We start from the raw sequence: 15,069 nt of genomic DNA, 5'->3' as shown, positions 1-15,069 counted from the left end.
AAAAGAACTACAACCATAAAACTCTTAGAAAAAAACAAAGGAGAAAATCTTCTTGGCTTGAATTTGGCAATGGATTCTTAGATACTACATAGAAAGCATTGCAAACACAAAAATAAATTGGACCGGGCTTCCCTGGTGGCGCAGTGGCTGAGAGTCCGCCTGCCGATGCAGGGGACACAGGTTCGTGCCCCGGTCAGGGAAGATCCCACATGCCACGGAGCGGCTGGGCCCATAAGCCATGGTCGCCTGAGCCTGCACGTCCGGGGCCTGTGCTCCGCAACGGGAGAGGCCACAACAGTGAGAGGCCCAGGTACCGCAAAATAAATAAATAAATAAATAAATAAACAAATAAATTGGGCCTCATCAAAATTTAAAACTTTTGTGCATCAAGATATTATCAAGAAAGTAAAAATGGGAAGAAATATCTACAAAACATATCTAATAACGGTTTAATATCCAGAATACATAAAAAACTACAACTCAACAACAAAAAGACAAACAATCCAATTTAAAAATGGGCAAAAAAGTACAATAGGCACATGAAAAGATGCTCAACATCATTAGTGGCCACAATGGCGAGGGAGGGAGAGACTGAAAGAGAGAACAAATGTTAGCAAGGCTGTGGGTAAACTGGACCCCTCATGCACGGCTGGTGGCAACTGAAAAAGGTGCAGCCACTGTGGAAACAGTTAGGTGGTTCCTCAAAAAGCTAAACAATTATTACATGACCCAGCATTTCTCTGAGGTATATACCCTAAAACTGAAACAGGGACTCAAACAGATACCTGTGAGGCAAAGTTCACCACAGCATTATTCACAACTGCCAAAAGATGGAATCAACCTGTGTGTATCAACAGATGAACTGATAAAATGTGGTATATGTCTACATAATGGAATATTACTTAGCCATAAAAAGGAGTTAAGATTTTGACACATGCCACATTGAAAACATTAAGCTAGTGAAATAAACCAGTCACAAAAGGACCAATACTGCATGATTCCACTCACATGAAATATTTTTAATAGGCAAATCTATAGAGACATAAAGTAGATTAGAGGTTATCAGAGGCTGGGGTGGGACATGGGGAGTTACTACTTCAAGGTTACTGAGTTTGTTTGAGATGATGAAAATCTAGTTGCAAAACAGTGTTAATATCATTAATGCTACTGAACTGTACACTTAAAAATAGCTAAAATGCAGAATTCCTTGGTGGTCCAGTGGTTAAGACTCAGCACTTTCACTGCCGGGGCCCAGGTTCAATCCCTGGTCAGGGAACTAACATCCCACAAGCCGTGCAGCGTGGCCCAAAAAAAAGGCTAAAATGGCAAATTTTATGTTATATATATCTTACCATAATAAAAAAATTCTATAAATACACTTGGAGGATTTAAGAGAAAAAAGAGGTTAAAATATTTCATTACTTATTTTATACTGATTACATACTGAAATAATATTTTCCACATGAGGTTAAATAACTAAATTTTTTTTTAACTAAATTAAAAAAATAAAGAACTGGGAAAGTTTTCAAAACGACCGATGCAGTTGCACAGAGCCCTGTGCTCAGACAGGCCAGTGCTGGGGTGTAATCCCTGTTGTCAGCATTTTGAAAGTGTTAATAATTTCATCTTTGAATTTATTTTATAAAGTGAAGTCTGATAGGACCGTGGAGCATGTGTCAGGGGCCTTAAGCGTCAGCTCACGCGTGGTCCTACCTCCACTGTCCTGGGACAGATTCTGTCCCTGCCCTCCACAACCCTCCAAACTCCCCTCACCCTGCAACCACTCCTAGACTCTTGTCCACCACCTGGGGCAATAACCAAGTTGTCAAGAGGTCCATATTCCCCAGTCGCCCTGGTGGGAGCCAGGCAGACCCGGGGAGAGGAGGAGGAAGGTGGTAACCAGCCCAACCCTGGACTGGCAGCACCAAGGTGTTTGGTAGATAACTTGGGGCCTTGAGCCCACCCTGGATCCAGGCAACAGAAGCATCCTGGCACAGAAGTTGCAATCTCTTGGGAGTCACCCATCTGCTGTGGGTTGGGACAGTGCGCCTATGGGGCCTGTCCATGGCCCTGCATTTTCGTTTTGCACAGTGTCCTCCAAATTATGTAGGTAGCCTTTAATTTAACTGATCAAATGTTAACTTTTTTTTGAGTATCTTGATCTAATTTATTTTATTTTATTTTATTTTGCGGTACGCGGGCCTCTCACTGCTGTGGCCTCTCCCGTTGCGGAGCACAGGCTCCAGACGTGCAGGCTCAGCGGCCACGGCTTACGGGCCCAGCCGCTCTGCGGCATGTGGGATCCTTCCGGACCGGGGCACGAACCCGCGTCCCCTGCATCAGCAGGCGGACTCTCAACCACTGCGCCACCAGGGAAGCCCTATTTTATTTTTTAAATTTTTATTTTATTTATTTTTGGCTGCATTGGGTCTTCATTGCTGCGCGTGGGCTTTCTCTAGTTGCAGTGAGCAGGGGCTACTCTTCGTTGTGGTGGGCAGGCTTCTCATTGCGGTGGCTTCTCTTGTTGTGGAGCATGGGATCTAGGCGTGCGGGCTTGTGGCATGAGGGCTCAGTTAGTTGTGGTTCACGGGCTCTAGAGCACAGGCTCAGGAGTTGTGGCACATAAGTTAAGTTGCTCTGCGGCATGTGGGATCTTCCTGGACCAGGGCTCGAACCCATGTCCCCTGCTTTGGCAGGCGGATTCTTAACCACTGGGCCACCAGGGAAGCCCCAAATGTTAACTTTTTAAAAAACTCCTCAAGATACTCTAAGGAGTAGCAGGGTTTAGATCTATTTTTAGAAAAGGAGATAAGGTTCTTGGAAGAGCCTATTTCCCCTAAGATTCACTTTTCTCAGCCAGGCTTTTGACAAGAACTGTACAGCCTACGATTTGAGGGCCTAACTCTTAGGATAAGTGGAGTCATATATACCTTGGAAATCAGAGAAGGCAGAGTGATTTCTCACTATGAAATCTGAAATGCTGGCTAAGGAAACGGAAAGGACCACATGGACAGGTGTCCCCAGGGCTGACTCTCTGTAAGCACCCACAGACTTCAGATAAATTCCCTCTTGCTTAACTTAACTTGGTCAGTACTGGTTTTCGTTGCTTGAGACCAAGAGACTCTAAATAATACAATGGATTAAGAATAAATGCATTTGACGTGGAAAGAAGTTCTTCATAGGAGATTCAGAGAAAAGTAAGAACAAAGCTACTAGTATAGTATTTTATAGTTAGATCATGTCCTGTTTCTAAAAATCTGGAAAGATATAACAGTGTTTACCATGGAGATTCTGGGGTAATGGTTTACAATTGAGTCATTTTTTTCCTCTAAGTTTGTGTATATTTTCTAATTTTTCTATAATGAACTTCTACATTGCTTGAATTTTCAAAAATTTTGCAAAACATAGGCCCAACTACAAATTAATAAAACAAAAATTTTCCCCCAAAAGAAATAGTAAAATTTAACCTAATAGTTAATTAACAATTCTGGTATGCCATTCAAATCTCTTACTTTTCTCTTGTGAAGTATGTACGTTTCTGTGTCACTATAGTCTTGGAAAGAAAAAGTAAACAGTCCTGAACAAATTCAGATGAGTAAACAATTCTTAGGCTGACTGAGGAAGCAAGTTAGTGAGGAATGTCCAGTTTTACGCCATGTCAAAAACAAAGGACTCCAGGATGAAAAATTTGAGTTGTTTCTGGCATTTTACCTAAAAATAAAACTAATTCTGTAAAAATTCCATTTAAAAAGTAAATTCACATTAAAGGAGACTAAAGAGAGATGACAACCAAAGGCAATACCTGACCCTAAATTGGGTCCACCACTGACAGGGGGAAAAAATGCTATAAATGATTAGACAAAAATGTCATATCCATGTTAAATTTACCTAAGTTCATAACCATCCTGTGGCAATATAAGAGACTAATCTTATTCTTAGAAAACACACACTTTAAGTATTTAGGTAATAAGGGTCATGAGATAAGCAACCTACTTAAGTGGCTCAGGGAAAAATACTACACACACACAGCACAGGCAAGAGTGTGCAAATATTAAAGCAAATGGGAGAAAATGTTAACAACTGGTGAGTCTGGGTAAAGGGTAATGAGTGTTCCCTGTACTATTTTTATTCTTGTAACTATTCTGTAAGTTTGAATTATTATTTCCAAATAGAACAGTTTTTTAAAAAACTGAATTTACTTAGCCTAGTGTGATGGGGATTAATCAACTGGGTTGTGATTCTAAATTCCATGTTCCTGAAATATTCTTTCTAATTCCACTGGAGAATCCTACCCTATCTTTAAAAACATGGGGACTTCCCTGGCGGTCCAGTGGTTAAGACTCTGTGCTTCTATCGCAGGGGGCACAGGTTCTATCCCTGGCTGGGGAACTAATATCCCTCATGCCATGCGGCACGGCCAAAAATAAATAAATAAATACACAAATAAAAACAAACAAAAAACAGTTCAAATCTCATCTCCTCCATAAAGGCTGTTCTAGCCTCCTCAGCTAGAAGTGATCTGTCTGTTTCTCACTATGACTGTTTCAAGTTTGTCTCAGCTCCTGCTAGACTGTCAACCCCTTTCAAGGGTAAGTATCCTGACTAATTCTCTACATTCCTTGGAACGAGGACACCGAGGCCCAAAGAGTCACGGATGTGCCCAAGGCCACACCGCTAGCTGCTAGCCAGGACTAAAGTGAAAGCCACGCCTTCATCCCCCAAATATTCCAGAGAGTTTCAGTCTGTTACTGAAGGCACTGCTATACCTTCAGGGCACATTTTTTGAGCATCTACTGCGTGCCAGGCACCATTCCAAAAATTTTCTCATACATTATCATTTGAAATTTCCTCAGTCTATATATATTGTGCTCTTAGCTTGTTATTTTTATATTCTCTGCAAATATTACTTAAACTCACATACTTATCTATTATTAATGGACTGTGTGTCCACTATCTACCTTCTCAAACCTGTCTCCAAAAGATTATCCTGCTTTCTTCCTCATGCATAAAATATGACTTACAGACAGAGCTGCAGGAACAATGACCGTGCTCTCACTTTAAGACTGTTCTTGAACAACAGTGTCTAAGAGCTTCCAATTCAGTATCTCCTCCAACCTTTTATTTCCAAATAAACTTTCAGGCACAGTCTGTTATTGAAAGTACTTCTCTACTTGGGTTTTACTTTCATTCATTCACTCGAAAAATATTTGTTAAAAAAAATATATATGTTAAGCATGTACAGGTAATAGAGTGGATAACAAAACAATGTGGTCCATGCCTTCTTACATTCAAGTGAGGGATACAGATAAACAAATAACATCAGGTATTGCAGGAGCTCTGAAGAAAGAACAGGTAAGATAACAAAGTGAAAAGGGCAGCATTTTAGGGGGAAGATCTCTCTGGGGTGGTAATGTTTGAAGATAACTATTTGAGGTCTACCTTTGAGAAATTTTACTTTAGAGCAAAAATCAATTCTGACCATTAATGAGAATCCTGGTTACGTATTGGTCTTTCAGCATCAGAACACCTGAACACCTTTTTATAAATAAAAGTCAATCTGGTTCAAAGTCTGAGATTTGAAAATTAAGAAACTGAACTCTTCCCAGGCCAATAACACCTTGAATCGAATTCTTCACAAGTCTGAAAAATTCAAAGCAGACACGATCCCTATTTCAATAGCTATGAATTAAACATGCATAGAATTATAAGTGGCTATAAAGCTACAAAGCAAGCTTTATTTAACAATTTTTATTTCTTTATGCCGGCCATATATTCTCCAGTTATAAGAAAAGATAAAATTATATGAGAACATAATTTATCAATAAAGTGTGTGACTGTGACCTGAATTTTTAAACTTTTGTAAGACTGAATGTATTAAATTCACAAATCAGAAAAAAACAAAAGAAAACAAACAACCCTATCATACAAGTATGCATCCCCATTTGACAATCACTCTAACAAAATTGAGTTAGTTTTCTTCTGATAAAATAATTTATGTAATTCAAGACACTCGCCTCAAAGATCAAAAACAAAAATATGTTGCAACTAATGACTATAAACAGTCCCTCCTAAAAGTAACGTTAAAAACTGGAAGAACCTAAAGTAGCCCACTTTAAGTCAAAGACATGAATAAAAACGAATGCTATTCCCACGCCTCATTTCAAGAGTCGGCAATTTCCATCTTGAGGCATCTTACCCATTCTCCAAAACCTCCCAGTTCAAATCTCACCACCCCCAGTATCTCCAATATTACTGTCTTCTCTTAATCTGTTACTTATGTCTTCTTACCTTCAGCAACTCCTTGCAGCTGTCAAGCCCAATATCCATAAGAATGCTTTTCACCTTTTTCCGTACCTTCCTGATGTTGTCAAGATTCTCCACGGGAATTTGAAACATTTTTGAAATTTTCCTTAAAAGGGAAGAAAACAAAACTGTAATAAGTACATATACACATACACACATAAAATTTTTTAAAACAGGGCTGGTAAAGCAGAGTAATTTTTACTCTGGGACAATCAGATTTCCACATACAAAAGAATGAAGTTGGACTCTTCCCTTATACCATATACAAAAATTAAGTCAAAATGGATCATACATGCACATGGTGAAATTTTAAAACTCTCGGAAGAAAACATAGGCATAAATCTTCATGACCTTGGATTTGGCAATGGATTCTTAGATATGACACCAAAAAGCACTAGCAACAAGAGAAAAAATAGATAAGTTGGACTTCATCAAAATTAAAGACCTACCTGCTTTGAAGGAAACCATCAAAAAAGCAAAGAGAATCCACAAAATGGGAGAAAATATTTGTAAATCTTATTTCTGATAAGAAACTTATATCCAGAATACATAACAATAATTAAAAGGCAAATAAAAAACCCAACTTAAAAATAGGCTAAGGGGACTTCCCTGGTGGCGCAGTGGTTAACAATCTGCCTGCCAATGCAGGGGACATGGGTTCAATCCCTGGTCTGGGAAGATCCCATAAGCCGTGGAGCAACTAAGCCCGTGGGCCACAACTACTGAGCCCATGAGCCACAACTAAAGAGAAGCCCTGGTGCCTCAACGAAAGCTCCCACATGCCTCAACAAAGATCCTGTGTGAGGGAACATTATGCTATGTGAAAGGAGCCAGACACCAAGGACCACATATTATATGATCCAATGTATATGAAGTATCCAGAACAGACAAATCTATAGAGACAGAAAGGAGAATACTGGTTGCTTAAGGCTGAGGTGGACTGGAAGGTGATGGCTAAGGGGAACAGGGTTTCCTTTTGGAATAATGACAATGTTCTAAAATCGACTGTGGTGATGTATGCACAACTCTGTGAACCTACTAAAAGCCACTTAGTAAGTACACTTTAAATAGGTGAACTGGGGACTTCCCTGGTGGTCCAGTGGTTAAGACTCCACGCTCCCAATGCCGGGAGCCTGGGTTCGACCCCTGGTCAGGGAACTAGATCCTGCATGCCGCAACTAAAGATCCCGTGTGCCCCAGTGAAGATCCCACGTGCCGCGACTAAGACCCGGCAGAGCCAAATAAATAAATATTTTTTTTAAAAAAAGGTGAAGTGTATGGTATGTAAATTACATCTCCATAAAGCTGTTTTTAAAATACCTGAAAAAGCATAAAATTAAAATAAATCCTGTGGTACTTGACCATGATAAGAGGTATAGCTGTGACCTCATTATTTTTAACACATACATAGATTAAAAATAAATACATTTGTTAATGTGTCTGTGTATATTGTATAGCTCTGTCCACTGCGAGAGCCTGGAAGCAGTTACACACCCCAGTAGCAGTGAGCACTCCTTGGGCCCAAATCTTACTTTTCTTTTCTTTTTTAATTTTATTTATTTATTTACTTATTTTTGGCTGCGTGGGGTCTTTGTTGCTGCGCCCAGGCTTTCTCTAGTTGCGGACAGAAGAGGCTAGTCTTCATTGCAGTATGGGGGCTTCTCATTGCGGCGACTTCTCTTGTTGCAGGGCATGGGCTCAGTAGTTGTGGCAAACGGGCTCAGCTGTTGTGGCTCACAGGCTCTAGAGCGCAGGCTCAGTAGTTGCGGCTCATGGGCTTAGTTGCTCCACAGCATGTGGGATCTTCCCAGACCAGGGCTCGAACCCGTGTCCCCTGCATTAGCAGGCAGATTCTTAACCACTGTGCCACCTGGGAAGTCCCTCAAATCTTACTTTCTAAATACCACTTTCCATTAAAAGGAAACAGGGCTCCTTGGAAAAAACGGCTGATTCTAGGGCTGGAGCACATAAAAGACAAGATGAGCCTAGAATGTCTTATGCCAGAAAATAACGAAGTTGCTCAAAGAATGGTGAGACATGTCAAAAGGACTCAAAAGAAGTCAAGCGCTTGAAGAAGTTCCCACAAGCCAAATGTGGGACAATGTGGGTACCAAATAAGTAATGACAATAACAGATTAATCTGTGGCACTGAATTTTCCAAAGATAGCGTAACAGGATCTCCCATCCCACATGCTTTCCTTAAAATATGTCCTTGACACTCCTCCCAAAAAGTAGGGGCATCTATGCTCCCACCCTTAGAACCTGCGCAGAACTTTCTGGCAACCTCAACCAATAAAGTGTGGCAGAAGTAATACCATGTGAATTCCAAAGGTAGACCATAAAAATGCCACATGCTTTTGCCTGCCCTCTGGGTACCATTACTCTTGGAATCTAGACTCCTTATTGTAAGAAGTTCAACTAGCCCACATGGAGAGGCTCCACATCAACTAGCAGACACAAGAGTGAAGATGCTCTAGAGCCTGCAGCTGTCCAGTCACCCTGAGCCTTTGAGTCTTTCCAGATGAGGCCCCAGACATTGTGGAATATAAACAAGCCAGCTTCCCTGCTCCCACCTGAACTCCTGACCCAAAGAATTACTGAGTTTTTTTAATAAAATGTTTCATTCTACAAAGTTTTGGGGTGGTTTGGTATTCAGAAATAGTAACCAAAATATAACCCACTAGAATGTAAACTTAAGTCCATGGTAACATAAACAATTTAATAAATTGAAAGTTTAGTGAGGAATGGGATATTTTACATGGTTTCCAAGCATCTCCCCACAAAATACTTGTTAATAACCAAAGGGGAAAGTGTAATTCACAGAAGTCTGGCAGACATTCAGTTAAGAGACACTGTACAAAATATCTAACCTGCAATCTTCAAAAGTGTCCAGATGATACAAGGGCACACTATTCATAATAGCCAAAATGTGGAAACAACCCAAGTGTCCACCAAATGTTGACTGGATGAACAAAATATGGCATACCCATACCACAAAATAGTATCTGGCAATAAAAGTAACTAGGTACTGATGCACGCTACAACATGAATGAATCTCGAAAACATGACGCTAAGTGAAAGAAGCCAGACGCAAAAGTCCTCATACTGTCTGATTCCATTTACATGAGATGTTCAGAAAAGACAAATCTACAGAGATAGAAGGTAGATTAGCAGTCAGCTGCGGGTGGGAACGGGTAGTAACTGCACATGGATAGGTTTTTGGGGAGAGTGCTGGAAATGTTCTAATATTAGATTGCGCTGTTGGTTGCACAACTCTATAAATTTACTAAAAATCAACTAATTATACACTTAGAAAAAGATCATGGAAGGAAAAACTAAGAACTGTTCCAGACTGAGAGAGACTAAAGATAACTAAATTCAATGCGCAATTCTAACTAGATTCTTTACTATAAATGATGTTATTGGAACAGCTGGCAAAACTTCAATGGAGTCTGAGGATTAGATGGTAATAAATTGATCTCCTGATTTTGATGGTTGTGTTCTGGATATATATGAGAATGTTCTTATTGTAGGAAACAGACAATATTGGGGGTAATGTGGCATCATTTTTGTCAACTTAGTTTCAAATGATTCAGGGGAAGAAGTTCTTTGTACTGTACTTGCAACTTTCTATAAATCCGAAACTATTTCAAAAAGAGTTTTAATGTGCAAGCTATAAAACAAAATCAGTTAAACTCGAGTTAAAGAAATGCCAGGTAAAAAAATGAATGCCAATTTTTTATTATCAAAACAGTAACTTAAAGATTGATAATAACCACTGGTAGTGAGGATAAGTAGAAAAACTGTACTTTCTGCATGTTTACAGGACAACTGGCAGTACCTCCCAAGATCTTAAATAATTTCTGTAAGCCCGCAATTCCGCTTCTATACCCTCTTATAACCCCTCCTCCCTCAAGGATAAGCTTGGTGCCCCTCTGAGGAATTCCCAGAGTGGCCAGTTTATACTTATTTCATTGCACTCACCTCACTACGTTGTAATTATCTACTTCTACACCTATTTTCCCTATTGGACTGAACTTCTTCAGGGCAGGAATCATGTTTTCTTTGCACATCTGGGCCTATCACTGAGGTTCAAAATGGAAAGGCTATGGAGGGTTGGTGACTTGGAGTCCAAGACATTCCAAGGGAATAGATCAGCATCAGAAAATGACTGAGGTAAGGTAGTAAAAGTCTGAATATACTGGGCAAAAGGTAAGTAAAACCAAAAAGGTGGACTGGAATAAAACGAGAGATGAGCAGGGCAGGGAGGGTTAACAGTGGGAGGAACTTGTCGTGGGTAATAAAGAAACATGAAGTGTTTGAGAAGCTGATTTGGAACAGACACGCTTTTCAGACAAGTTATCTATGTGAAAAGTATATCTCAGGCTCAGTAGAAAGTGAGCTTGAAGGATCATTTAGCATTTTAGAACTGGGAGATATAAAAATCATAGGAAGTAAAGTTAAAAATAATAAAATTAGGGCTTCCCTGGTGGCGCAGTGGTTGAGAGTCCGCCTGCTGATGCAGGGGACACGGGTTCGTGCCCCGGTGCAGGAGGATCCCACATGCCGCAGAGCGGCTGGGCCCGTGAGCCATGGCTGCTGAGCTTGCGTGTCCGGAGCCTGTGCTCTGCAACGGGAGAGGCCACAGCAGTGAGAGGCCCGCGTACAGCAAAAAAAAAAAAAAAACTAATAATAAAATTATTAACAATAAAATTCACTGAATTGGGTTCTAGCCTTCAAAAGCATAATTTAACAGAGGAGCTGTCAAGAACCTCGTGGTGGCATTCCTAAATATTAAGCACAAGGTCACTTTCAAGCCCAGACTGGCTTCCTTGGCCAGAGCATGCCTCAACAAAAATCCTTCTTTATGCTTTCCACTCACTTTATCAGACTTGCCGTTATTTCCTCCTTAAAGTCCCACTATCCTCTCTATCCTTTGGGGTTCTTCTTTCCCCAAAGCTGGTAAATAGAATTGTCCAAGGTTAAGACCACCATCCACATATATCCAAAACAAAAAAGCTGAATTTTTTGCTTGCAAAGAAATCTGGCCTTACAAAGCAAGTGCTGATCTTATCACAGTTTTGAGAAGCAAGGAGTACAGGGATTGGTACACTCTCAGAAGCAGTTTAGGGATTGGCCAATTTTCACAGGATGGTTCCCAAGGCTGCTACCGACAGGCCGACCCTCAGGAGGAAGGCACTGAAAAGAGGCTTCCAGTGACTGGGCAAGTTTTAAAGGGCTCGGCAGTTACTTGTTCAAGGCTTGGGAGGAGGGCCAAGGAAGTTTGTCTTCTTCAATTTGGAGAATCGGAGCTTTTTATTCTCAACTGCAAGTGCCCCATTCCCTCATCATCGCTATTGTGGTTCCCCGCCCCCTCCCAAAACAAGTACACAGATCCATTCTTAATTAAAAAAAAAAGTTTCCCCTTTTCAGCAGTTTGCTGTTTTAGGGAAACCAAGTAAAGATAATAAAAAATAAAACGTAGGTAAATCATAGAAGTTTCATAACCTTAAAACAATTCTTTCAAAATCCTTGGTCTGCTGTTGCCAATCACTTTGGGGAACAGAAGGTGACTTTTACCATTATTTCTCCATTCTAAGAGATGCAAGATTTCATAAAGAGGACCTAGTGGATTAATTAACTAGGAAAGAAGTTGTTCAGTGCTTCCATACCTATAGATCCTTTACTGATGCTGTTCTCTATATATTCTTAGTACTCGGTTAAATCTGTATCTTCACCATTAGAAAACAGCAGGCTAATGCAGCTGCACTAATCTATCCACCTCTGTTCATAGTAAATTACCTTTAATTTCACAGTGTGTGGTAGACACGGGATTACCAAAAATTGTGCTGATGTGCACAAGAAAATATTACTTCCCAAAGAGGCACTTAAAGGGTTTCTTTTGTTGCTTTTTAGTATCATGATTATTTAAGAATATTCCATTATTGAAAAAATACACTGCAAAAAAGAAAATCATTCAGGTAATATAATACTTTTTAAAGCCACAGAACTTTCTTTTCAGTTCAGTTCAGTTCTTTTCAGTTCAGTTTCTTTTCAGTTCTAAAAAGATTTCACTTCAGAAGCAACCCCACACAATCATCTCACGAGCAAAAGATTCTGGAGCTGCACTGCCTGAGCTCAAATCAGCTCCACAGCTGACTAGCTGTGTGATCTTCGACAAGTCACTTAATCCTGGGGCCTCAGTTCCTTCTGCACAACCTACTCTGAGAAGCACTTTTGAGAAAGAACAGTTTAATACAAGAAAAGCACTTAGAACTGTGAGTTGCCATTATCTAACTCCAAAAAATCTACATGAAATGTCCCAACTATTGGAATACAGGTTTGTTGTTTTTTTGTTTTTAAGTAACTTTGAAAACACATAATATTCAGGGATTTCCCTGGTGGCGCAGTGGATAAGAATCCGCCTGCCAATGCAGGGGACACGGGTTCGAGCCCTGGTCCGGGAAGATCCCACATGCCGCGGAGCAACTAAGCCTGTGCGCCACAACTACTGAAGCCCGGGAGACACAACTACTGAAGCCCGCACGCCTAGAGCCCGTGACCCACAACAAGAGAAGCCACTGCAAGAAGAAGCCCACGCACCGCAAGGAAGAGAAGCCCCGGCTCGCCGCAACTACAGAAAGCCCGCGCGCAGCAACGAAGACCCAACGCAGCCATAAATTAATTAATTAATTTTAAAAAAAACACACACAGTATTTGTACAATGCATGAAAGCAAGATTCAAAGGTCTGGGTTCAAACACAGGAAGACCCCTTCTCAGACTTGCGGCCTTCAGCAAGTCATCATCTTTCAGTCAGTCTCCCCACTTGTTAAACACTGCCCTAACAGGTGTGTGACATCCAGAGTGGTGGCCACGGCAGAAAGCTGGGGCGTGACCCCTCAAAGGGACTTCAACCACAAATTCACCAAAAGCACATCGCAAACCTGGGTTCAAGTTAAAAAGGTGTCCCAGATCTCTGCAGCTAAAAATCTTTTAACAACTCCACCTTCACCTCCCGTCACCGACCTTCAATTCCTAACCCTAAATCCAGCTCTCACGTCCTCACCACTGCTCAGACGGACGGGTGAGCATCTCCGCCCCACCCTCCAGGCCAGCACCAGTTCCCTTCCTGCACACAGGTCTGTCACTTCCACGCCTAAAGACCACTGGCTCAACACAGCTGCATCTCCAACCGGAATATCAAAGTTCGTTCAGCTCTAAATAAGTCACGCACGCATTACTTCACTTCCCAGAAGCCGCACTTTTCACGCGGTCCTCTCCCCACAACCTTGACTCCCCGCCCCACCTATCTGGCGAGACCGGGGTACCCGCCGCTGTCTGCCGGCACTTGTCCATCTGCATTGTAAATCACCACACAGAAGAGTCCTTCAGGTCTCAAGAGGCTGCCATCACCCATTCCATTCAATCAGAACGCGTTTTAAGAGCATTCAGGTAAGCCTCCCATTCAAATTCAAAGAAAATACTTTAAATATTTAACTACTTATCATTTTGCAACTGTGTACAGGGTGAACTGGTGGCTACAGGTTTGGACGTTCCAAAGCCAAGTGAGAGGAGAAATTCTGCACCCAGACTGTACGTCAACGCAGGAAGCGACGACATGTGAAAAGTTAAAACGTTCATGTCAACAACTGCATGTGGTCAATATTCACACCAAACGCTCAGGGGTGAAGGAACTGGGCTTTGCTACCGGCTGTTCTCTCCTCCTGAGACAGCCGCCACAGCGCAGGCCGGGTGAGCTCGCATCCGCTCGGCCCGCGTCCGCACTCGCTCCGGGCGGCTCCCCGGATCCCCGTCCCGCCGCCCTCCGCACGCCCGGACCTCCCCTGCCGCCGCCCAGTCCCCTTGTCCCCCTCACCCCGGTCCCGTCCCCCCGCCCCGCCCCCCGAACCCCCATCCCCGCCCCCTCCCCACCCCCGGCCCCCACGTGACGCGGAGGAACGACGGGCGCCCTTCTAGCGGCTACCCCGCGCCGGGAGAACGTCGCGGGATTCATGAGGCGGCCCCGGGCCGCGGGGTGTGGGCGGGATGGGGCGGGGCCGCCGCCGGGACTTCGCGGGCCGGGCCGGGCCGGGCCAGGGGCGTCGGCGCGGGCCGGGGTTACCTACCGCTGGGCGACCGCAGCGCCGCCGCGTCCCCCGCCGCTCTCGCCGCGCCCGCTGGGGCCCCGCGCCCGCCCGCCTCAGCCCCGCGCGGCGGGACCCCGGCTCGGCGCGCGCCCACCCCGCGCGACCCCGTCCCCTCCTCCCAGCTCGGCCAGAAAGAGAAAATGGCGCTCGATTGGCCTCCGGAAGTGACGCGCGCCCTCATTTGCATGCCGGAGCAGCCAGCCAATGGGGGAAGAGTGTGCATGGGACCCCTGGGCACTGCCCCACAGGCCCCTAGGGGCCCCTGTCTTAAGCTGGACTGGAGACTCAGCAGTGGGAATGGGGGTCTGTATTGAAGCTCCCTCCCCTGACCCCCCCCTCCTGCCACAGTGGACTGGCCTGCCAGTCTCTCACCAGCATCTGTGCAAACTCTCGTGAGAGTTTGAGAGGGTGATGATGTCATTTGAGGGGGTGGGGCGAGTGTGTCGTGCCACGTGACCAATCACGTGGGTTCACCAAGGCTTTGATTTCATTTGCATGGGGTGGGGTGGAGCTAGTGGCAGCAGCAGGAATGGGTGGCCCCGCCCACATCTCAGAGCCAATGGGAAACCAGATGTGAGGAGAAGCCTGCCCTGCCATTGGAGGATAGAACTTGGACTA

General features: G+C 43.3%; 1 protein-coding gene and 1 non-coding gene across 11 annotated transcripts in view; one reads left to right on the top strand and one right to left on the bottom strand.

Moving 5' to 3' along the window:
• ADNP2 (ADNP homeobox 2) overlaps window positions 1–14,535 on the bottom strand; it is a 37,285-nt gene extending 22,750 nt beyond the window's left edge. For 7 of the 10 annotated variants that reach the window (XR_003435316.1, XR_003435318.1, XR_003435317.1 and 4 more), the window contains exon 1: window positions 6,289–6,607. Coding sequence is in view for 4 of the 10 variants with exons in the window: in XM_027118843.1 (XP_026974644.1) it covers window positions 6,289–6,462 (174 nt within the window). In the remaining 6 variants the exon portion in view is untranslated. Of the gene's footprint in view, window positions 1–6,288; window positions 6,608–9,173; window positions 10,851–12,105; window positions 12,736–14,430 lie in introns of those variants that run through there. The other 3 variants (XM_027118846.1, XM_027118847.1, XM_027118845.1) reach the window with 3 other exon arrangements.
• Window positions 1,205–1,276, top strand: TRNAE-UUC (transfer RNA glutamic acid (anticodon UUC)). Its single transcript has one exon. It is a non-coding gene; the product is annotated as a tRNA-Glu (tRNA).
• Window positions 14,536–15,069: the final 534 nt, after the last annotated feature.

The sequence above is a fragment of the Aethalodelphis obliquidens genome, unplaced genomic scaffold (genome assembly GCF_003676395.1).
Source record: "Aethalodelphis obliquidens isolate GAN/ISIS:26980383/991018 unplaced genomic scaffold, ASM367639v1 scaffold19, whole genome shotgun sequence".
Lineage (NCBI taxonomy): Eukaryota > Metazoa > Chordata > Mammalia > Artiodactyla > Delphinidae > Aethalodelphis > Aethalodelphis obliquidens.
This window is presented reverse-complemented; position numbering and strand designations above follow the sequence as displayed.